Here is a 23867-nt window from a genome sequence, read left to right as displayed (position 1 = left end):
TCATTTGTGCTGTATATTAGGTTCCAGATATAAGTGATAGCATATGGTATTGGTATTTGTCTTTTTCTTTCTGACTTACTTCACTTAGTGTGAGAATCTCATACTTTTTTAAAATCACACCCTCCAAAAATTAAATACCTAGTAATAATCCTGACCAAAGAGGTGAAAGACTTATATGCTGAGAACTATAAAACATTCATCAAGGAAATTAAAGAGAATTCACAGAGATGGAAAGATAGTCAATGCTCCCTGCTGAGAAGAATTAATATTGTAGAAAAAGCCATACTACCAAAAGAAAGCTACTGATTCAATGCAATTCCAGTTAAAAATACCCATGACATTTTTCACAGAACTTCAACAAATGATCCAAAAATTTATATGGAACCATAAAAGACCCAGAATTTCCAAAGCAATCCTGAGAGACAAACACCAATCAGAAAGCATAACTCCCCCAGACTTGAGATATTATTACAATGCCATAGTAATTCAAGACAGGGTAGCACTGGTACAAAAACAGGGGTTCAGACCCATGGAACAGAATAGACAACCCAGAAATAAACCCAGATACCTACGGTCAATTGATTTTCGACAAAGAAGGCAAAAATATAAAATGGGAAAAGACAGTCTTTTCAACAAGTGGTTTTGGGAAAACTGGACAACCCCATGTAAATCAATGAAACTGGAATGCATCCCCATACCATGCACAAAAATAAACTCAACATGGCTTAAAGACGTAAACGTAAGACAAGACACCATCAAATTCCTAGAAGAGAACATAGGTAAAACATTCTCTGATATCAACCTTACAAATTTCTTAGGTTAGTCTCCCAAGGCAACAGAAATTAAAGCAAAAATAAACCAATGGGACCTAATCAAACTGACAAGCTCTTGCGCAGCAAAGGAAACCATAAAAAACAAAAAGACAACCTATGGATTGGGAGAAAATTGTTTCAAATGATGCAACTGACAAGGGCTTAAACTCTATATAAACAACTTCTACAACTCAACAGCAAAAAAACTGACAACCCAGTTGAAAAGTGAGCAAAAGACCTGAATAGACATTTCTTCAAAGATATACAGGTGGCCAATGAGAACATTAAAAAATGCTCAACATCACTGATTATTAGAGAAATGCAAATCAAGACTACTCTGAGGTACCACCCCACCCCTGTCAGAATGGCCATCATTAACAAGTCCACAAATAACAAATGCTGGAGAGGGTGTGGAGGAAAGGGAACCCTCTTATACTATTAGTGGGAATGTAAATTGGTGCAACCACTATGGAAAACAGTATGGAAGCACCTCAGAAAACTAAATATAAAACTACCATATGACCTAGCAATCCCACTCTTGGGCATATATCCAAACAAAACTTTCCTTAAAAAAATACATGCACTTGTCTGTTAATTGCATCACTCTTCACAATAGCCAGGCCATGGAAACAACCTAAATATCCATTGACAGATGAATGGATTAAGAAGATGTGGTATACATACAAAATGGAATACTACTCAGCTATAAAATGGAACGAAATAATGCAGTTTGCAGCAACATGGGTGGAACGGCTGGTGATTATTTTAATTATTTCAAAATACCTGGGAAAATAAAATATGAATTCAGGAGTTCCATCAAATGGCTTATCAGAAAAATCAATTCAAACAAACCAGCCTCTGGTTTTGATCCAGGCAGAGTTACTCTCCAGAGTTTCAGTGAGAGAATCAGGAAGAGGTTGGGTGTGGTTGGTGTGGGCAATTTGTCAGGAGTCACAAAGTATAAGAGGAGCAGTTATTCTACATTTAGTTGTGTATGTCTGTCTTCCTCTAAATCTTTTTCTCCTTTCTACTTCACTCTGTGTGTGTGTGTGTGTGTGTGTATGTAAGTGTGGTTGCTCCCTGACTCAAGATCCTTTGACTTGCCAGAAGTAGAACAGCACTGTGCATTTGTTAGAAGCAAAACTGAGTTTTGAGCTGTGATCCCACCTGGTTGGAGACCTGTGGTCCATCTCTCTCCTGATGCTAGCAGATGAGGCTCCTGGTCTTAGGATGCTCTTAGAACCATCCTGTTTTCTACTTCAAGTGCAGAATTTAAAAAGTGACATGATGTATTCAGCACTTTATTATAATATAGGCTTTGTGTAAGACGAATTTCGCCCAACTATGGGCTAATGTCAGTGATCGAGCATCAACTTTAACATAGGCCAGGAGAAGCTTTGATGTTCCATAGGTTGAGTATAGTAAATGTGTTTTTGATGTACAGTATTTTCAGCTTACAATGTGTTTATCAAAACTTAATCCCACTGTAATTCGAGAAAGATGTATAATTCTAAATGAAGTGGATTCTATCCAACTGCCTGACTCCTGGATTTAGGTTTCAATTTTATGGAAGTTAGATTCAAAATTAAGAAGGAAATACCATTTTAAAAATACACTTTGTCAGATATCACAGTGACCTGAGTAATTTTGTATATCATTTCAGGTCTTTGAAATATTTGCTTAATAATGATTGAGCCCTGATATAAACTCTAGGGATCTTTGTCTAATCTCTTGCTTGTGGATGAGGAAATGTTTAGGGTCCTGCCTTTGTCATAGCCCTGCTGAAATTAAGAGGAGGATTAAATGTCCTAACCCTCAGATGAGAAAATAAAACAGGAAGCCCTTGAGGTATTCTATAGAAGCCTAGGGCTTATGTAAAATCTTAACACGGGAAAGTGGCAGACCTGGGGGAAAACAAATTGAAAAGAGATCTTGATAGAAAAATTCTACTAATGGATTTTGCACTGGGAAGACAATTGATAGATGCTTATCACTCAGGTGGAGATGAAGTTGATAGCACAGCAGGCTCGAGAGCAGAGGGTAATAACAGTGGAGAAAAGTACTTACAATCATAATCACAAAGGTAAAAGGCTGCTACTGTTTTAATGTCATTGATAAATGATGCTGTTTCTCTTGTCATAAGAAAGTCACGTTGAGAGGATGTTATTTCATGCTTGGGGGCAAAATCTGCTTCGATTTGTGTTTCCAATAATGTATGAGAGACACTTAAATTATGACATCACTTTGATGCATTGATAGGAAAAGAGGATCCGTGGAATTAGTTCCTGGCAAATTTGTTTAGAGTGTAATCTGGGGAAACTTTATTTTTTCTAGAGGCACTTTTATGAGAGCGTAGTGTTGAGCTAAGACTGAACTCCCTTAGGAGGAAATTTTTATTTAGTGTAAACTAAGATATGCCAAGTACACTAAATCAGCACAAGTGACTGAAGTTCCTCTCAGGATTCTGGGAGAAGTAAACCATGTACTAACTAAAATATGAGCAGTGAAATGTTTAAGGAGATAAGCCTTTTTTTTTTTTTTACTATGTGAGCCTCTTAGGATATGGATTAAAGCAAATGCAATGTTTAAATTGCCATATATATGTGTGTATATATATATTAATTCATATATGTTAATTCATTAATGTAATCTCAATATACAACTAATACATACTATATGTTTTATATGTATAATACTATCACATGTAATTAAAATATTATAATATATATACAATTAGTATATGCTTAAATTTCTTTTTCTCTCTAAATACCTAGAATATATTATACCTGCTTGTAGTTAAAAACATCTTTACCTAAAGAAAAATGTAGCAGTTTTTTTTAGACCTCCTATATAGAAACAGAAGTAGAGATTTCCCTCACAAAGTATATGGAAGGAAATGCAAACTTTTCAGTGTAGTCTGTTCATATAAAAGTTTTGGTTGCTTGAAAAAAAATACATGTATAAAAGCACTGAAACAGGAAATGTGATTGTAGCAAGTGTTTCCTCCAAGGCCGAGTATTCTTTTTATCAAGAAGTGATGGGGATGGAGTTTCCTGGTAGTGCAGCAGGTTAAGGATTCAGTGTTGTCACTGCAGTGGCTCAGGATGCTGCTGCAGGGTGGGTTTGATCCCTGGCCTGGAAACTTGCACATGCCATGGGCATGGCCAAAAAGAAACAAACAAACAAAAAAAAAGGAAGTGACAAGGCTATCAGAAAGCTCATGATGTTATCAAAATATAACCAAAAGATGTTCATGAAAGAGAGATATGTTCCTTTTAGAAAGCAAATAGCTATCTGCCTTTCGCAGAATTCTGCTAAGAAAGGTAATATGTGTTACTCACCCATGGTTTTCTCCCTCCAAGGTTCTCAATTCTTGTTTTGGGGAGCAATGTTCAATAATGTACATACCTGTCAGTCTTCAGAGATGCGAAAAAGCTGTGACATTTCTGGAGTTTGTATATTGTTTAAAACACCTCAAATACAGGGGCCTTATTATTAAATGAATCATAAGGAAGGTTTCTAGCTTAATTGTAGGAAAGATAGATCACTATTTTTTTTGTGTGTATCTCTAATTTCATAGAAATGTAGACAGAAACACAAATATCTACTAGGTATATTAACATTTTATTTCTGAGATTAGTATGGAAAACCGTGTCAAAATGGAACGAGTAAATCATCTAGGTAGTCTTTCTGTGTTAGTACTTACAAGGAAGATAACAAGCTACCTAGAATTACTCTTAATTCCTAGTAAGCACTAAACAATGGGAAAAGATGCCTTGACTTGTAGACATAAGGTGGCTATTTTATAACAAGATGTCCTGACTTATCTTTGGATAAAGCTGATGACTCTCCTTGTTCTGGTGTGTGTATTTCTTGTGGTTAAATGAATAGAGTAGAAGTGAACATGAAGTCTTTTCTTAGGATTTTGTCAATGTAGAAAGTTATCAAATGTTTTACCTCCAGACTTTTTTGGTCTAATAATTACAACCTAGAATTTTTGGAAACTCAGTGTTGAGTTATAATATATTAAAACCAAATGACTAAAGCACTTTCTTCTCCTTAAATCAGACTCAAAAAGATGTGATAAGAGCTTTGAAAAGGGGAAAAATAGGCACTTCAGACATATCACATCTGCACTTGTAATTGTCTAATGTGCAAAAAAGAGACTTGCAGCTTTAATTATTTAATAATAATAACAATGAAGACTTCAAGTATAGTAGCTTTTTCAGATACCTTTGCTGCTGGGCCAATCATATGACATACTAAAATTTTTTTGAAAATAGAAGTTTAAAGAAGTTATTTAACTTGTCTTTGCCCAAGAGAAGTTAAATGAAGCTCTATGGTCCCTAAGTTTAAAATCCAATACATAGGAATGCCCATCATGGCTCATCGGAAGTAAATCTTACTAGCATCCATGAGGACTCAGGTTCGATCCCTGGCCTTGTTCGGTGTGTTAAGGATCCGGTGTTGCCATGAGCTGTGGTGTAGGTTGCAGACGCAGCTCGGATCTTGCATTGTTGTGGTTGTGGTGTAGGCCAGCAGCAATAGCTCCATATGACACCTATCCTGGGAACCTCTGTATGCCGTGGATGTGGCCCTAAAATTAAAAAAAAAAAATCCAATACATAATTTTAGCAGTGGAATTATGCAACAGGTTTAATGTGTGTGTGTTTGTATGTGTGATCTATACATTATGATGAAAATCTATCAATGAAATTGATATTGTGAGTAGATTTATAACTTTGTTATTCTAAATAAGTAACATGTAGAGAATAGAAAAATAAATGAAATAGGTACTATTTTCAAAAGCCAAAAATTAAGATGTGAAATATGTATATATATATATATCTTGTAAAATGGAATTTATATTAATTTTTACATTGAGTCTTTTTCAAAATGCGATAGAATATTCCCAAAGTCTAGGTAGAGGCAGCCACTGCAGTGTGTGCTCACATATGTGCATACATATGTGTATTTAATTTGGTTCTTGGCAGAATTCTGCTTACTTGCTTCCATCTTCTCTAGAGGATCTCTAGATTCAAGAGTTTTACATGACCCCAAATTACCAAGGTTTGAAGAAGCATCTGGCGTCTATCACCTCCTTCTGCAGCCTGCAATGTAACTCTTCCCAGTGGTGCTTTATCACAGGACACAGACCTGTTCACAGAGACCAACCCATAACTCATGTGATTGCATGTATTCTGGTCCATGAAGGACACACCTTTTGCTGCTCTTACATTCGGGAGCCTTTGAATTGGCTCTGATGTGTAGTCATAGAGATGTGTGACCTTAGACAGCCTCTCTTGTACTTCTGTTCCCCTCTCCCGACCCTGTACTGGAAAGATGGGCTTTGCATGAGGGTGGGTGGACACCTCCTTGGACCTTACCACCTGAGGACATCAATCTTGGCTCATCTGTATCATTTACTTCAGGGACAGACTGAGGTCCTGGTCACTCCTGGCTTTCCAAACAATCCTTATCCTCAGTCCTGAAACCATTATCAAGTCTCCAAGGAAGGAGAGATTATCCTGTTTTATTTAAAATTGCCTGTGGCATGAATCTTGAGCCTTTATAATTTAAAGGATAAGTACAGCTGTTGGTGCTCTGAGTTTCAAGAGTGTGCTTTGAAACTCAAAAGCCATGAACTTAATTCTTTGCTCATTATATTCAATGATAATTACTTTCTGAGAAGACCATGGTGGAGGTAGGTTGGGGAAAGAGAAATGAAATTAATATTTCAGTATTTTATCCCACTGGATAAGTCACCTTGAAGTGACTAAGTGGAAAAACCACTGGTTTGGAGGGAAGATGAGCTATGTTTTCAGTGTAAACTCTGATACTGTATGTACAACTTCAAACAAGTGACTGAACCTCTCTGATCTTAATTTCTCTTCCCCACAAAATAAAAAGCTGAAATACCTAACATCTCATGTTATATAATTCATCTTCCTACTTTAAAATTCTACTCTGATAAAGAGCACTTTCTTATACCTACAACCAATCCTGGAAAAACTCAAATACACATTAAATAACTTTCAGCTAATAATTATTTACAGAGAAAGCATATTTAGTGACCAAGAATATTGAAATTCAGAATTCACACAGTACATTCTGTTTTATCATTTTCTAATATATAATTATGCCACTGAAAATTAATCTTGGCTTTTCTGCCATATATGTAGGTGACCACAAAATTATTTTTAAGGAGCCCTCCTAAACTGTTGGTGGGAAAGTAAATTGGTACAACCACTATGAAAAATAGTATCGATGTTTCTTAGAAAACTAAATATATAACTACCATATGATCCCTTAATCCTACTCCTGGGCATATATCTGGAGAAAAAAATAATTCAAAAAGATAGATGTACCCTAATATTCATTGTAGCACTATTCACTATAGCCAAGACAAGAAAACAAGTTAAGTGTTCATTTATGTAGGGCTGGATAAAGAAGATGTGGTACATACACACAATGGAATATTAGCCATAAAAAGAATGAAATAGTGCCATTTGCAGCAATGTTGATGGACCTATAGATTATCATACTAAGTTAAGTTTGTCAGACAGTGAAAGACAAACATAATATAATATTACGTGTGGAATCTAAAAAAAGGATACAAATGAACTTACTTGCAGAGCAGAAACAGACTCACAGACTTTGAAAACAAACTTATGGTTACCTAATGGGACAGGTGGTGGGAGGTGGGATGTATTGGGGGTTTGGAATTGGTATATGCACACTGAGGTATATGGAATGATTGGCCAATGGGGACCTGCTGTACAGCACAGGGAACTCTACCCCAATATTCTGTAATGGTCTATGTGGGAAAAGAATCTGAAAAAGAATGGATGTGTGTAAATGTATAACGATCATTTTGTACAGCAGAAATTATCACAACATTGTAAATCAACTATACTTTAATAAAAATTTAAAAAATGAAAAAAATGTTTCACAAAAATCATTCCTTTTAATAGGCATTTTTCTTATAAAGTCTTTGGACTTCAAAAACTTTTTTTTTAAAAAAGTTAATGTTATTGCTTTGTATTTGGAGGGCTGTGTCTACCTCTCTGAGTTGAAGAGATTTTATCCCTAGATGTTTTTCCTGCATTCATAAAGTCTTCGGCAATGGCTTACTAAGATTGTTTTCATGGAAATTAATTTCATGGGTGAAACATTGGGTAAATGAATCTTAAAGTCATTGATAACTCTTAGGGTACAATTCTCATCTCACTCTGAATGTTAAGCCAAGCCTTTTTATAATTTGTATCATGAGGATATCCATATTGGCATATGATATGAAATATGTTATCAAATATTGAATATTAATGTGAGTTTGGCAACACTTGGCTTTACGGAGATTTTTGTTACAGCAATTACATTCACTGAAGAGAAGGTTTAATTTAGTCATGTTTTTCCCCTAATTTACTTAAAATATACACTTGACATTTTAACTAAACTGTAGTTTTAACACTATTTGACATTTTCAGATCACAAACACTACAGATGATGCAGGGTGTACAGTTTGTGATTTAGGAGAGCATTTCTGTGTAATGAAGTTACAGCATCCTTGTTAATTTATGTAAAAATAACCTGTGCTCACACCAGTCTTGTTTCCGCTGAGCTTTAAACTCAATTTATTTTTTTTCCTCCAGCCTCTCCACTTCTCATACTCAAGATTATTGCATTAGTATCAGTAATTTGAGTATCTTGTATGACGGTGGAGTACAAAATATTTTGATTCTATTTCTAAGTGCAATTCATTCTGGTAAATTCTTGAGAGATGGAAGAAGAATAAACTTGTTCAATTCGGAAACTCATGTTCCTGCCGAGCGAACAAGTACTGAGAATATAGAGAGGCTGCCACAAATCGTCCCCACTTTACTTAACAATCACTCATCTTTGACAGGCATGCTCTATCATTTACCCAGATCACTGGATGTGAGAGGGGGATTGCTATCTCCCAGCAGAGAATAAAGTAAATGAGATTCTACAGGACAACAGGCATGCAACTGGAAAAGACAGAGAGACATGTTCAAACCTCCACTACTTTTTAAAAAATTATTATTATTATTATTACTATTTTTTTTTTTGCTGAGAGTGAAACGTTTTGTCACTATTCTCATACTCATTCCCCTTTCTAACCATTTTCTTCTTCATCCCACAAATGACTGGACTAGGGCATGAGCTGAAAAGCCAATGGCTTGAACAAGGTACTAGGACTGTTTTTGACAGTGGCAACCAAGTTTCTGAATCACAGTCTATGAAGAAGTAGGTCACGTGTGTATATGTTGTAGGTGATACTGGGTTTGATAGAAATGGGGAGGGGATAAGTGACTTTATTTTCTTTCTTTCTTATTTTCCTTGACTTACCACTGTGCTTATGCCCTGATAAATTCTATCTAGAACTAGAGACAAAGCAGCTTCCAAAGATGTAAAAATACATGGAAGCAGCAAGATAAAACTTTGAAAGGGTACACACATATGCAGAATCGGCAATGGGCTGTTATTAAAAGTCCACATGTTGCTGAGGAAAGGTCAGAATTTGGTTCAAAATTTTCTTTTACACAACACAAAGAGAAACTTGAACAGCTCTAGGATTTGCTGGGTGTTAAAAATAAACTAGAGATGTTCATAAGGACATAGGTTTCTCCAAGGAAGATAACATTGAAATTTACCCTCAGGGTCCTCACAGAGAACACGCAAGTGATGGATTACAGTGTAAATCAGCAAAGTGCATCCTCAAGAGCATATTTGCAGGGAGACCAAGGAGCGATTCCCTCCCAGGGCATTCTTAACTAGACTTCTCATCATCAGCTGGGGTGATGGTTTCACGGCTGTAAACATTGGAACCACACATTTAGCTCTTGAAAGTTCTTAATAATCAACTGGATCAACTAATACTTTTCCATCCCTCTCAACCAAACCTTGGACTTTATACTTCTTAAATATGAATGAGTTCATGCTATTTTAGCGATTTAAACAGAGCAGATGTATTTATTTTATGTACAATTGTGCATGTTAAACTTCCTTAAACTTCCAAACAGCAGTTCTATAACATCATTTTCCCAATTATTAGTATCTTGTTACTTTCTCTTAGACAGTAGTTTGACTATGTCCCTTTATAGTTACCCATCCTTATTAAGACTCATTGGTTAAATAAAACATGTATTTATTTTAAAGTGCTACCATCTTATTTGATATCTAAACTTTTGCTAATAAATATTTAAAACCTCAAAACAGACTATTACTAAATAAAATAATCCTCAACATTTTTTGATTGGTTTATTTTTGAACCTAATGAGAGAATGTTTTATTATTAATAACTGTGTTCTTATATTTCACTAATATGATGATTTTAATCTGTTTATATTTTCCTTTTGTCTTTTTAGGGCCATACCTGCAGCATATGGAGGTTCCCAGGCTAGGAGTTGAATCACACCTGTCCCTGCTGCCCTACACCACAGCCACAGCAACTCAAGATCCAGACCATGTCTGTGACCTACAACACAGCTCACAGCAATGCTGGATTCTTAACCCACTGAGTAAGGCCAGGGATCATTGAAACTGCATCCTCATGGATACTAGTCAAATTTGACGGGAACTCCAGTTTATGGTTTTTTTTTAGTGTCTTTGTCTCAACCTCTCCAATATGTTGTTTTCTTAAACTTTTAAATTTGAGATAATCATAGGTTTACATGCAGGTATAAGGGATAACACAGACTTGGTGTACTGTTTCCCCACTTCTTTCAAAGGCTTTATTTTTCAAAAGGGCAGTACAATGACATTGCAGGGATATTGACATGGAATCAGGCAAAATGGAGAACTTAAGAATCCCACATGTGGTCCTTTTGGCCACGCCTACTTCCCTCCTGTCCCAACCCCCTCCTTAACTTTGAGCCACAATTAACCTGTTACCCTTTTCAATAAGTTTGTCATTTCAAGAATGTTCAAGTATTACAGTATGGAACCTGTTTCAGATTGACCTTTTTTTCACTCTGCATAATTCTCTGGAGGTTCATCCAGGTGTTATAAATCAGTAGTTCCTTTCTCTTTATTGCTGGGTGGTTATACATGGTTTAGATATTCCACAGTTTGTGAATCCTTCACCCATTGAAAGGCATATGCGTTCTCGCCAGTTTTTGATTATTAAATGTATGTGTATGTATTCATATGTATTCAGCTACAGGTTTTGTTTGAAGATAAATCTTCATTCCTCTGGTAGAATAATTGGTTGTATGATAATTGCATGTTCAATTATTTTAAGAAATTGTCAAACTGTTTTCCAAAGTGGTTGTGCCAACTAGCAATATAGGAGCAATCTGTTCTCTCTGCATTCTCCTCTGTTTGGTATTGTTACTGTTTTTTCTTTTAGCCCTTCTGAATAGGTGTGTGGTGATATTTGTGGTTTTTAATTTGCATTTCTCTAATGACTAATGATGTTGAATGTCTTTTCATGAGCTTATTTGCCATCTATGTATCTTTTTAGATAAAATGACACCTTATTTTTTGCCTGTTTTCTGATTAGATTATTTGTTCTTTTGTGGCCAAATTGTTGAAAACTGCATATATTGTAGATACTTGTTCTTGTCAGATATGTGGTTGACAGATATCTTTTACCAGTCTATAACATGTCTTTTTGTCTCTTACCTGGGTCTTTCAGAGCAAAAGGTTTTATTTTTCTATGATGTCTAATATATCCCCTTTTCCTTTCATGAATTGTACTTTTGGTATCCTGTTTATGAACTCATTGGCTAATGCAAGATCCTAAAGATTTCCCCCTACCTATGCTTTCTATTAAAATTTGTATATTTTATATTTTGCATTTATATCTATGATCCATACTGAGTTATTACAGAGGATATAAGCCTTAGGTCTAGGTTCCTTTTTTTTTTTTTTTGTTCCTTCTGCTTGTGGACATCCAGTTGTTCAAGCACCATTAGTGGAAAGATTTTCTTTATTGAGTTGTCTCTGTACCTTTTGGGTAATCATTTGGGCATATTTACATGCATCTATTTCTGAGTTCTCTGTTTTGATCTGTCAATGGATGGGTCTGTCCCTCTGCCAGTACCACATGGTTTTGGTAAATAAGTCTTGAAAATGAGTATACTGATTCTTCATATTTTATTATTTTCCAAAATTGTTTAAGCTATTTTTCTTTCCATATAAATTTTAGAAAAATCTCATCTACAGCTAAAAAAATCTTTCTGGGATTTTGATAGAAATTTTCTTAAACCTGTATATATTTAGGGAGAATTTATGTCTTTGCAATTTTGAGTCTTCCAGTCTATTAAGTTGAGTCCTGCCAGTTTCTTCTTCTTCTTCTTCTTCTTCTTCTTCTTCATTTCTTTCTTCAGTATGCATTTTTCAAGATGCAGTTTTGTACCCCTTTTGTTACATCTAAGTGATTTTTTTTGATTGATTGTAAATGACACTGTATCTTGATGATCAGTGTCCATTGTATTCAGTGCTATTAAGTGTAAATAAAATTGAATTTTGTGTGTTGATTGTGTATCTTGGGCACTTGCTAATTTCAAGTTTTAGCTCTTGGAGTTTTCTTATAGATTCCTTAGCATCATCTGTGGAGGAAATTGTGCCATCTGCAAATAGAGGCACTTTTATTTTTCCTTTCTGACCTGTACACATTTATGTCCTTTTCTTGGCCCATTGCAATGATTAGATCTTCTGACACAGTTTTAAATAAAAGTGGTGAAACCGAACCGTTGGCGTATTCTCAACAGTAGGGGAAAGCAGTCAGTTTTCTCCCAATAAGTATGATGTTAGATATGCTTTTTTAGAGGTACTCATCATCAAGTTGGGGAAGTTGTCCACTATTCCTATTTTACTGAAAGTTTTTGTAAGGATTGGATGTTTTCCTCTCAGCATTACTTAGCTGAGTCCTACAGACTTTGATATCTTGCATTTATATTTTCCTTCGGTTTAACTTTTTAAAAAATTTCCCTTGAGACTTCTTTGATCCACAGATTATTTAGAAGTATGCTGTTTAATCGTTGGTGGTTGTCCTGTCACTCTTCTGTTACTAGTTTCTGGTTTGGTTCTGCAACTCCATAGATTATTATAATCTTGTGATGTTTCTGTGTGTTATTATGGGAGACTCCACAGGCTGATTTTCAAATATTGAGCCGTGTTTGCATCTGAGTGTTGACATCTGACTGTGCAGCATGGTCAACTTCTGGTGAGACATCTGCGTTCTGGCTGTGTGTTCATACAGTGCCTGGGTGTGGGGGCAGGGCGGAGAGAAGGAGAGAGAGAGAGAGAGAGAGAGAGAGAGAGATGTTCTCTTTTTTGTCCTCTTCTTTTTTATTTTTTATGAATTTGTCTTTTGTCTTTTTAGGGCTGCACCCATGGCATGTGGAGGTTCCCAGGCTAGGGGCTGAATCGGAGCTACAGCTGTTGGCCTATGCCACATCCACAGCAATGCCAGATCTGAGCCTCATCTGTGACCTACACCACGGCTCACGGCAACACCAGATCCTTAACCTACTAAGCAAGGCCAGGGATTGAACCTGCAGCATTGTGGTTCCTAGTTGGATTTGTTTCTGCTGCACCATGACGGGAATTCCATTGCCCTCTTCTTATACAGCCACTGATCCTGTTGGATTAGCATCCCATCCTTAGAAACTTATTTCATCTTAATTATCTCCTAAAAACCCTATCTCCAAACACAGCTCCGTTGTAAGTTAAAGCTTCACTATACAAATTTTAGAAGCAGCAATCAATCCATAGCACAGGGTGATATTAAGTCCATAAAAGGCATAAGAAAGTGTTCCATCCACTTCTATTTTCAGGAAGAGATTGCATAAAGTCATTAATTCTTTACATGTTTGGTAGATGTCTCAGTGAATTTGGGTAAATGCCTTCGTGCGTGGAACAGAATACCATAGAACAGGTGGTTTGTAAACAACAAGACCTTCTTTCTCACTGTTCTTTAGACTGGGAAGTCCAAGCTCAAGGTGCCAGCTAACTCAGTGTCTGGTGAAGGCCTGCTTCCTGTTTCACAGACAGTGTATTTTGCTGTGCTCTCTTGTGGCAGAAGTGGCAAGTGGGCTCTTGGGGATCCTCTTTCATAATACAGCTGCTCTGCTTTTATGATCTCATCACCAGCAAAGACGCCTCTCGCCCCTCCAAATACCACCACAATGGGGATTAGATTTCAACGTATGACTCTGAAGTGACACAGACATTGAGTCCATAGTAGGAGAATTTTCCTGTGAAACCAGCTGGGCCTAGACACTTCTTTTGGGAGAATTTTCATAGTTATAGGATTATTCAAATTTTATGTTTTATTTGGTAAGTTGTGGTCATCTGCTGTACTTTTTATTCCCCCTTTTTTTAAAGAAAGTAACCAATTTCAGGAATTCCCCTGTGGCTCAGTGGCATTGTCATTGCTTTGGCTTAGGTCATTGTTGTGGTCTGGGTCTGATCTCTGGCCAGTGAACTTCCACATGCTGCAGGCATGGCCAAAAAAAAAAAAAAAAAAAGTAAAAAGGAAGTAAGCAATTTCATTTTAGTTGTCAAGTTTGTAGTTTTTACATCAATTTTTTTCACGTGTTGGGGGGGGTCTCTAGTAATATTTTCTATTTTATTCCTCATTAGATATTTGTGTTTTAACTTCCTCTTTCATTTTGGTCACTTCTGCTGCATTTATTAATTTAGTTGCTCTCAAAGAACTAGGCCTTTGTTTCATTGTTTTCCTCTATTGCTTTTGTTTCCATTTCCACTGATTTTGACATTTTAATTTCTTGCCATCTGTTTATTTTAAGATTATGTTACTCTCCCTTTTTTAAACCCTGGAGATGGGAGCCTGGATTACAAGTATGAGAATTCTCCTCTTCCTCTTCTCTAATGTATGTTTTGAGTGGTATTAATTTTCCTCTCAGCATTACTTAGCTGAGTCCTACAGATTTGGATATCTTGCATTTATATTTTCATTAGTTTAGATTTTTTAAAAAATTTCCCTTGAAACTTCTTTGATCCACGGATTATTTAGAAGTGTGCTGTTTAGTGGTTGGTGATTGTCCTTTCACTTTTCTCTTACTAGTTTCTGGTTTAGCTCTGCAACTATACTGGTTTTAAGTAGGTATTTGATACCATAGACTTACTGACAAGATAGTTTGTCCTATTGAGAATGAATGTTCAGGTTGATTTCTTTTCTTTTTTTTTTTTTTGTATCAGAGGCTTGTGTTTGTTCAGACTATGCTAAACAATGTATCTGTAGGCAAACTACTAAATTAGCAAACTTAAACTGATGAAGCATCCCTTTGACCTTTTAAAAAGCTATTAGTTTGTCTATTGCATTTGGAGTGGATAAGCAATGAGATCCTGCTGTGTGGCACAGGAAACTATATCTAGTCACTTGTGGTGGAACATAATGGAGGATAATGTGAGAAAAAGAATGTATACGTGTGTGTGTGTGAGAGAGAGAGAGAGAGAGAGAGAGAGAGACTGGGTCACTTTGTTGTACAATAGAAAATTGGCAGAACACTGTAAACCAACTATAATGGAAAAAGTAAAAATCATTATAAAAATAAAAAGCAGATCTTGTAAAAAAAAAAAGCTTTTACAAATAAAAAAGCTATTAGTTTGTAAAAAATATTATGCATATTTTTATACTAGTACACTCAGTTCTGACTTTATTATCCTTAAAATTTCTGTTTATCCCAACCTAGTTATAAGTGAAACACACATCTTAGATTCCAAAATATTTGTCTTGAAAACCAAATATTAAATTGAATTCACTTGACCTCTGCATAAGGTAGTCACTGATCTTTATTTGCAATGCTGTGACTAATACATGTTTTCTTTTTAAGAGAAACTGATTTATTTGGGAGAGATGGTAAAAATAAGCACATTAATGGTGAGATGACAATGCACTAATCATTTAGGAGAAAAATGATAAACTCAAAAGCAGACGCAATGTCATCTTGTTTAGTATAGGGCGTATAAGGATGACTTTCTATTGTGTTAATTTCTGTGAGCTCCGTTTAAGACAATGGTGTGTATTGCACAGTTACTTCAAGGAAGACACTTTTCAAAAAGGGCTTAAATAAGCAGCATCTGGTCCTTGAATATGCTGAATTTCAATTACCTGGCAACACTTTGTGTATGGATCATGTAATTGTTCAATGACTTAGGTCGAATAAATAAACCGCAGCGGAAAGAGGAATCAAATGTATTCCTCAATACGCTTCAGTACCACATTCATGTTTTTTAACTATGTTCACATCTTTTTGAAATTTAGGTTATCAGGATTTCAGCTGCCTTCCTCTGTGGTCAGTACCGGCTCGATCCTCACTCTGTGGTTCACAACGGACTTCGCTGTGAGTGCCCAGGGTTTTAAAGCCCTCTATGAAGGTAGGATGCTCACTGTGCCCTATGCACATCCACGGTCCAGGTGTGCTCACCCTGGCTACTCTGCACTAAGGACTGTCATGCAGACAGAAGTTGGCTTGGTGGTCTAAAGGTGTGACTTCTGGGAGAATGCTATTTACTATAAAGCAAACTTTCTACCCCAAAATTGTGTTGACAGTTTTCCTTTATTGGGAGAACTTTTTGAGTGGAGGAGTGGTTTTTGTTTGGATGTGTGGCAGAGACATTTTGAAAATTTAGAATCCTAATGAATGGCACTCCTCTCCTCTGAATAATTCATTCTTAATGCAGACACATCATAAAATTACTGTTTGACAATGATATGCAAAGTTGGTGCTTAAGTAAATGACATTTGTTTGAGTTTTGGTTGTAAACATTAAAATTTTTCCTTAAGAAACTTATTTTGGTTTCACTCTTCAGTGCTTGCAAGGCATTGGGAGTGTGTTTTTTGGCATTTGTGTTTTCAGATTTTGTGTGGAGGTGCCTTTGGGCTCTTGGTGTCATTGTTGATTATTTTGGCTAGAAATTTTAACATTAAAGAGTTCAACCTTTGATGCAGATGATGACTTAAAGCATTTGATTTTGATACATTGCATACTGATACTTTAAGTATAAATGATGAGGTCTGTTTAGTCTTGTTTCACATAAGTATTTTAAATTTTCTTTCATATGTAGTACAATGACTTTTATTTTTAATACAAACTCTGGAGCCCATGAATAGGCCAAAATCTATTTACAAAACATGTCATTCACTTAGGGTGTTTGTCTGGGTTAGGTCATGTCTATATTCTTGTTTGGAGCACTGTGTGCACTTAAAAATCATTCTTTGTGGGAAGAAAAAACCTACATGTGTTTTGTGCAACTGAACTTAGCTAGTATGAAATTATCAGGTAATATAAGGGAAGACTGTCCTCTTTGCACAGCAATATACGCAGAGTAATTTATGCTTTTATTGAAAGTCTTCTGTGGAAGGATGCTGGCATTCTGACTCCAATTCTTTCAGCTACTGTGTTTCTGTATAAACCTCCATCAGTGCCCTGATGGGGTTAATCATCGATCCTTCCTTATAACCAGGGGATCATTTAATTCTTGGAAGAGTAACAGGCTAGTTTAAGATTAACAGATGCTATTAGCTTTCAAATTTGCTTATATCTCCCATTTCCTCTATACCCTAACTTCACATAATTTATTTTTGGCTTAATATTACAAAAGTGTTTCTAAAGTGATCTGTACTAGCTACCTCCTTCCAATTAGTATCCACAGTATCTCCTCAGAAGGTTGATAATGCTTTAATGTTTTAGAAGATTTGGAAACTTTCCTCCCCTTTCTGACAAATTTGATCCTTGAATATCATATTTTGAAGAATTTTGTAATATAAATGTTGTAGAAACTCTACTGATGCTGAGTGATTGCCAAATAAATAATGCTATTGAATCTTTCTGGGCTATTATTGTTGATATTACTGATTGTCATCATGATAGAATAAAAATGATTGGTGAGATCGAATCTGTTGGAAAAATATTTATGAATTAATCACAAAATTGGAAAAATGACTAGAAAATAGGCCCATGAGTTAAATGCATTTTTTAAATGCTAATATGTAAAAGTGTATTTTTTTGAAATTTGTGTTTTAAAGACATTACAATATAGTCTAAAACAAGAATGTACAAGCAGTTATTTTCAAAGAGAAAGAAAACAAAGTAAAAAGTGCTTTGTCACAAAAAATGTATAAAATATTTAATTTAATATCTTTATTTGTAAAACATTTCTCAATTAGATTAAAGGTCTACTGAAAAAATAAACTTGTACTGTCTGAAGAAACAAATTTAATGATAGTCTAAACAGAAGATTAAAAAGCTAGAGGATTTATCTAGAAGAGAGTAAAGCTTTCATCGTAACTGTCAACTGATTTATCAATAGTATCAGCTCTAATGGGGAATTTAGACACAACTATAAATTTTGTCTCAGGAAAAAGTGAGATTTTTTTAAATTTAAAAAAGTATATAAAATATGCAAAACCACCTATTCAGCTATATTAAGCAAAATCAATGATAATGGGTCAGAAAAATATCTAAAGTTGTTTTGGAACCAGAACATTGAATTTTATGATGATGAGACTATCCATCAAGTAATTAACATAAGCCAAATAGCACAGTAAAATGTTCATACCTTATCCAAGACATCTAAAGAAAATTAAATTTTAAAAATCTAATACAAAATTAGCCTTTTATAAATATTCTCTAGTTTCTTAAACTATTACTAATTTTCCAGTTAAAGTTAGTATGTATTTGGTATTACCGGATTGATATTTAAATTTTTAATTTACATTTATTTGCGTGAATTAGAGAAAATCTTCCAAACCTAAAAAAAATCTGTCTATACATAATAATAACCTTGGCAAAACACTTAATCTTGACACTGAACTTTATAGTTTGTTGGAAGTACTTTGGACCAGGTACTATTTACATAAATTATTATTCATACATGGAAATATTAAACTACCTAAGGAGTATGGAAACAATAAATTAAAATATTCTAATTAATGCATTCAGTTTTTTATTTTAACCCTGGAAATTAAGTGGAAATATTTATAAATTTTACACTAGCATTATGCACATATGGTAATTAACTCTTTAAATAGCAAGTTTATAAACTGTTGTTAAAATCAACATTTTAACCCATAAATACGTAATCACAAAATTGAAAAGTTACTACTTTAATAGTGTGTTTTATATTTCCTATTTGTATTTTCTCATTCCATCACTGAACATTATTCTTCATAGTCACCCAAAGGATTTGCATAATTTTCTTTGGTAAATTTATAACAAAAAATAGTGTACATAATTTACAATGAGATGGATTACTATCAAAATCCCTTTATTTGTCTAGTACTGAAGTACTCTGTAAATAAATAGCATTTATTTATGCATTTTTATTTGCTAACTTTCATCAAGATTTCAATTACTAAAATAGTTATTTTTAACATCAAGCTTATTTATGATTTAAGGAAAAATTAGCTAGGAGGTGGGATAATTAACATGTCCTGTCAAGACATGACAGATATGATGTCATGACAAACACATGTGACACAGCAGTCATTAGACTTGAAGACAAAGAGAACAAATCCACTTGATGACATGTGACAATCTAGAGATTGTGTCCCAGAGAACCTGTCACTCTGATACTCTATTTTCACTTTTTAAAATGGAAAACCTCTCTATTATAATGCCCTATCTTAACTAGTTGCAATGTGAACTAAATGTTTGAAACAGTAGTGAATATATGATAAAAACTCTTCACCTCCTAATTTTAGTTTCTTTGGTTCTGAAGTCTGACTTATTTAAGTACCATTCCTTTTGTTAATGCATATTTATATTTTTGTCCTGAATATCATTTCATGTTTCATAAATTACTTCATAATTTTTCATATTAACTTTTAATAATTCTAGTTTTGGCTATATTTTAAAAATTGAGTCTTTATGAATGATTGACTATAATTTAGACTGACCTTTTAGACATTTTCACAAGTTTCTTTGATATTGATTATACTTTTATAATACAGTACTTTGTGTGAGTAGAACTTTTATATGTAACAACTAGGATTTGAATAGAAAGCCCCAACTCTGTGATTCAAATTAATGAGTTCAATGCATTTTCACTAGAATCAATATTTCCCATCTGTAGAATGTTTTTCAGTAATATAGGGCAATTCCATTGATCGGGAACCAATTTTTCTTTGAACAACTGACTATGGCTTTATCCATGGGACAGGAGTTTTTCTAAAGAAATTGGAATGAAACTTTTGTGCATACTTGGTCATAGATATTTACATTTGCAATACTTGTTTGATGAGGCAAAAGGAAGGTTAAATTGGATTCTTTTCTAAGGTAAAGCTGATAGAAATGGTAGGAACTTACTCTCTTTAAGATTTCTTTAAAAATACTGGCTGACATGGTGGCTGAAAAGGGAAAATTTTTAGCCACAAATCTGGCTAAATATTTTTATCATAAAATACAAATTTTAGGGAGTTCCTGTTGTGACTCAGTGGGTTAAGAACCTGACAAATATCTATGAGAATGCGGGTTTGATCCCCAGTCCCGCTCAGTGAGTTAAGGATCCAACCTTGCCACAAATGTGGCTTGGATCTGGCATTGCTGTGACTATGGTGTAGGCTAGCAGCTGCAGCTCTGATTCAGTCCCTAGCTGGGAATTTCCATATGCCCCAGGTGTAGCTCTTAAAAAAAAAAAGAAAGAAAGAAAGAAAGAAGGAAAGAAAGAAAGAAAAAAAAATTACACATTTAACTTACTTTCAATGTGCCATATTTGAATATATTGGCCTTAAATTTTGTGCATAGATTCTATAAGAATCTGACAAGTTAGAAATCTATTTTAGAAAAAAAAATGCCACCAATATAAAAAGGAGAAATTTGACATTACTAAATAGTTAAAATTTGTTTGTGGCAGGCAATTGTGTTGCATACAAAATAGCTTATTAGTGGGACGAGAAAAACCAGTTGCCAGTGAAGATGCTTTCAGAGGCCCCCTTGGGTTATAAAATACTACTCTAAAGGAATTCCTTCCTTTCATTTTTTTTTTAATCTTAGAACTATTCATTCTATAAATTATAACAGTAAGTCCTGCTTACTAAGGTATATATATATGTGTGTGTGTATATATAGCTATCGGTGGATAGATAAATAGTGAATAAGTGGAGGATAGATAGGTATAGATAGATGAAAGAGATAGAATTAATAGATAATAAATAGTACAGATAATAGGTATGTAGGTAGATACAAGATAAATAGGTAGATAGGTAGATGAATGGATGTGCCTAGGACAGTATAAACTGTTATAGATATTATTAATTAAATCTTCAAGATTCCTATAAGCAAAGTAAAATTACCTAATATTACCCGATAGAGAATAGGAAGTAATGACATGTAGTAATTTAGTTTGAGATTAAACACAAGTCTATCTATTTCCAGAATTTGTAAGTCAATCATTTACTATATAATTAAGTTTGTTTACATTTATGAAAGTACACACATGCTAATACATGCACAGTGAATTGCCTTCATAGCACAGCAGAAAAAAATCTGACTAGAATACATGAGGACAAGGGTTTGATCCATGGCATTGCTCAGCATGTTAAGGATCCAGTGTTGCTGTGAGTTGTGGTGTAGGTCATAGATGTGGCTTGAATCCTGCACTGCCATGGCTATGGCGTAGGCTGGCAACTGTAACTCCAATTCGACCCCTAGCCTGGGAACTTCTGTGTGCCATGGGTGTGGCTCTAAAAACAAAAAAAAAAAAAAAGAAAGCAAGCATATATCCGCATGTGTATACACTCATAATTTTTACATATATATGCACATATATGAGTATGTATACTATATACACACAGAGTGTGTACATCTGAGCTTATGTAAATGGATGCAGATTTACTCATTCATCCTTTTTCTCTTATGCACTAAGCTTTCTTTGAGCATCTCCCAGAAACCCCATACTAAGCTCAGTGATAGGAATATGAAGATGGTGATAAACATGGTGTTTGCTCTGAAGGAGGAGAGGAGAAAAGGGCAAAATTCAATAGAACAGAGAGTGTACTTGTATCTGATAGGTAGTTATGGTGTTGGATGTGACTGGGTAAGACAGGGAAGGTTTTGTCCTTTGGGCAGGTAGAGAACATGAAAGAGTTAATGCTTGGGCCACACCTCACTTAAAGAGCTCATGTGCTAAGCACCCACTTAGTCATTGAGTGGAAGTTCTCTGGGAAGATGGCTAGTTGGAGGGTGTTTCTGATGAGGAAGAATCATGGGCAAACGTATGGAGAAAAACAAGTGTCCATCTTTATGAACCGTAGGCCATCTGGTTTGACAGGAGAGAGACAACAGAAGCAGGAGGAAGTTAGTGGAAGAGTCTGGGGAGGGGGCTTCGGGGGAGACCCTGCAGCCTGGGTCCTCTTCAGTGTTCACAGTGGATCTGGAGCACAGCCCTTCTGGCTGGTCTCTCAGTTAGGGGGTCGCTTCATATTGTTTCATTGGTAAGCTAGAACACTTCCTCTGTGAGATCTTCTAGGAAAAGGCTGGATTCATTTCACTGGACTACTCAATAAACAGAAACATTTTTATTTACATATGCTTCCATTTTACAAATTTGCCATATTTTTACTTTTAAACTGTGGTTTTGGTGCCCAAAATGTTTGCAGAGAAGAGAGAAGTAAGATAGATTAAGGGAATTCCCAATTCTTGAAGCACTTTTTGAGCATTTAGATGGTACTGGTTATGGCATCTCTAATGGTCATTTTTCTTTGCATCCTTGAGGGCGATAATGGACTCTAAGGAAAAATTTTGAATCCCTGACATTTAGCACCAAGTAAGTGTTCAGAAATAGTGTTGGATAAAAATTCTTCACTCAATCCTCACTTAACCTCACCTAGTAGTTCCTATTTCTTTCCCATAAAAACTGAAAGGAGAATTGCTAATAAGGGTCAAAATTAACTGAATGGAATTTGATTTTCTCTTTGATTAACAGATCTTCCCATCTAGAAGTCTCTTAGAAAAAGAAAACCACATACAGACAAACAAAAAACACTGAAATTGTTAGGCAAAGAGATTAGATGATCCACAACATTTATAAACATTCTTTAAAAAAAAATAACAGAATCAATACAGACCATTTAATTAAATCTGTAGACCTTAAAATGGATTAATGTCATTTATGTTGCATTTATTTGGGGGAAGCACATGGCCTAAATTTTTATGTACTACTTAGATTTTCACCAGGGAGACGTGAATCTTGGCTACAATGCAGATCTTTCATCCTGGGTTCTGCTAAGTAATGAACTCAGTAGGGTAGGGTGGGGCTTCTCACTGAGAGCTTGTTTCTCCTTGGCATCTCCCTCTGACACCCCCTCAAGCAGAATTTTCTTTACTTTAACACCCAAGGATCTGGATTTAGAAAGAACAGATAGATTATTACCCTTCAAGCTCAAAGCTTTATTTAGAATGTCAGCGCTGATTTATTTCTCCCTTGAAGTGATTATCCAAAGCAACCTGAATTAAAGCATGGAACATTGAATGATCCACCTGGCAGGAGAGAAACATTTCTGACTCCAGAAAGCGATGGCCATGGACCCAGCTAGCTGTCCATTAGCTGATGCTCTAACATGATTTTGGATTTATAACAATTACTGATACTGAAACAAATGGGAGACTTCTCAAATTACTTTCCTCATGACTATTAGATACTCTAGCTTGGTAAACCAAGGGGAAGGACATGTTTGCACCTGGTTGTAGAGAGCAGGGTGTTGGTCCTCATATCAGCCCTTCTCTAGGCTGAGTTGCCAGAACTTGGGCACGTTTTGTTTGCTCTTAATTTATAGGGATGCTCAACAGTAGGTACATCAGAGTCACTAATCAAAGGTTTTAGCATGGCACTTGAAATTAATTATTGCTTTTATTAGCATGAATACTAACATCTCCAAAAAGCACATGCATAGGAGAGAGTTGGTAACTTGTGAAAGTTCAACTCTAAGTCAATCAAATAATGGGTCATAGTGGATAGATGCGGAGCTGCCATCAAGATGTGAGCTCACGTATATATTGATAATCTGATGAAAGAATAAAGATAGAATGGGGACAAAAGGCCATTGTGTGGGAAGCCACT

General features: G+C 35.2%; 1 protein-coding gene across 1 annotated transcript in view; it reads left to right on the top strand.

Annotated features, from left to right (window-relative positions):
• CSMD1 (CUB and Sushi multiple domains 1) overlaps positions 1–23867 on the top strand; it is a 1865356-nt gene that overhangs the window by 535142 nt on the left and 1306347 nt on the right. The window contains exon 3 of the mRNA XM_047772241.1: positions 16072–16184. Coding sequence (XP_047628197.1) covers positions 16072–16184 — 113 coding nt within the window. The remainder of the gene's footprint in view (positions 1–16071; positions 16185–23867) is intronic.

Source organism: Phacochoerus africanus, chromosome 3 (genome assembly GCF_016906955.1).
Source record: "Phacochoerus africanus isolate WHEZ1 chromosome 3, ROS_Pafr_v1, whole genome shotgun sequence".
Taxonomy (NCBI): domain Eukaryota; kingdom Metazoa; phylum Chordata; class Mammalia; order Artiodactyla; family Suidae; genus Phacochoerus; species Phacochoerus africanus.
Note: the sequence above shows the minus strand (reverse complement) of the source record. Positions and strands in the feature narration are given on the sequence as shown.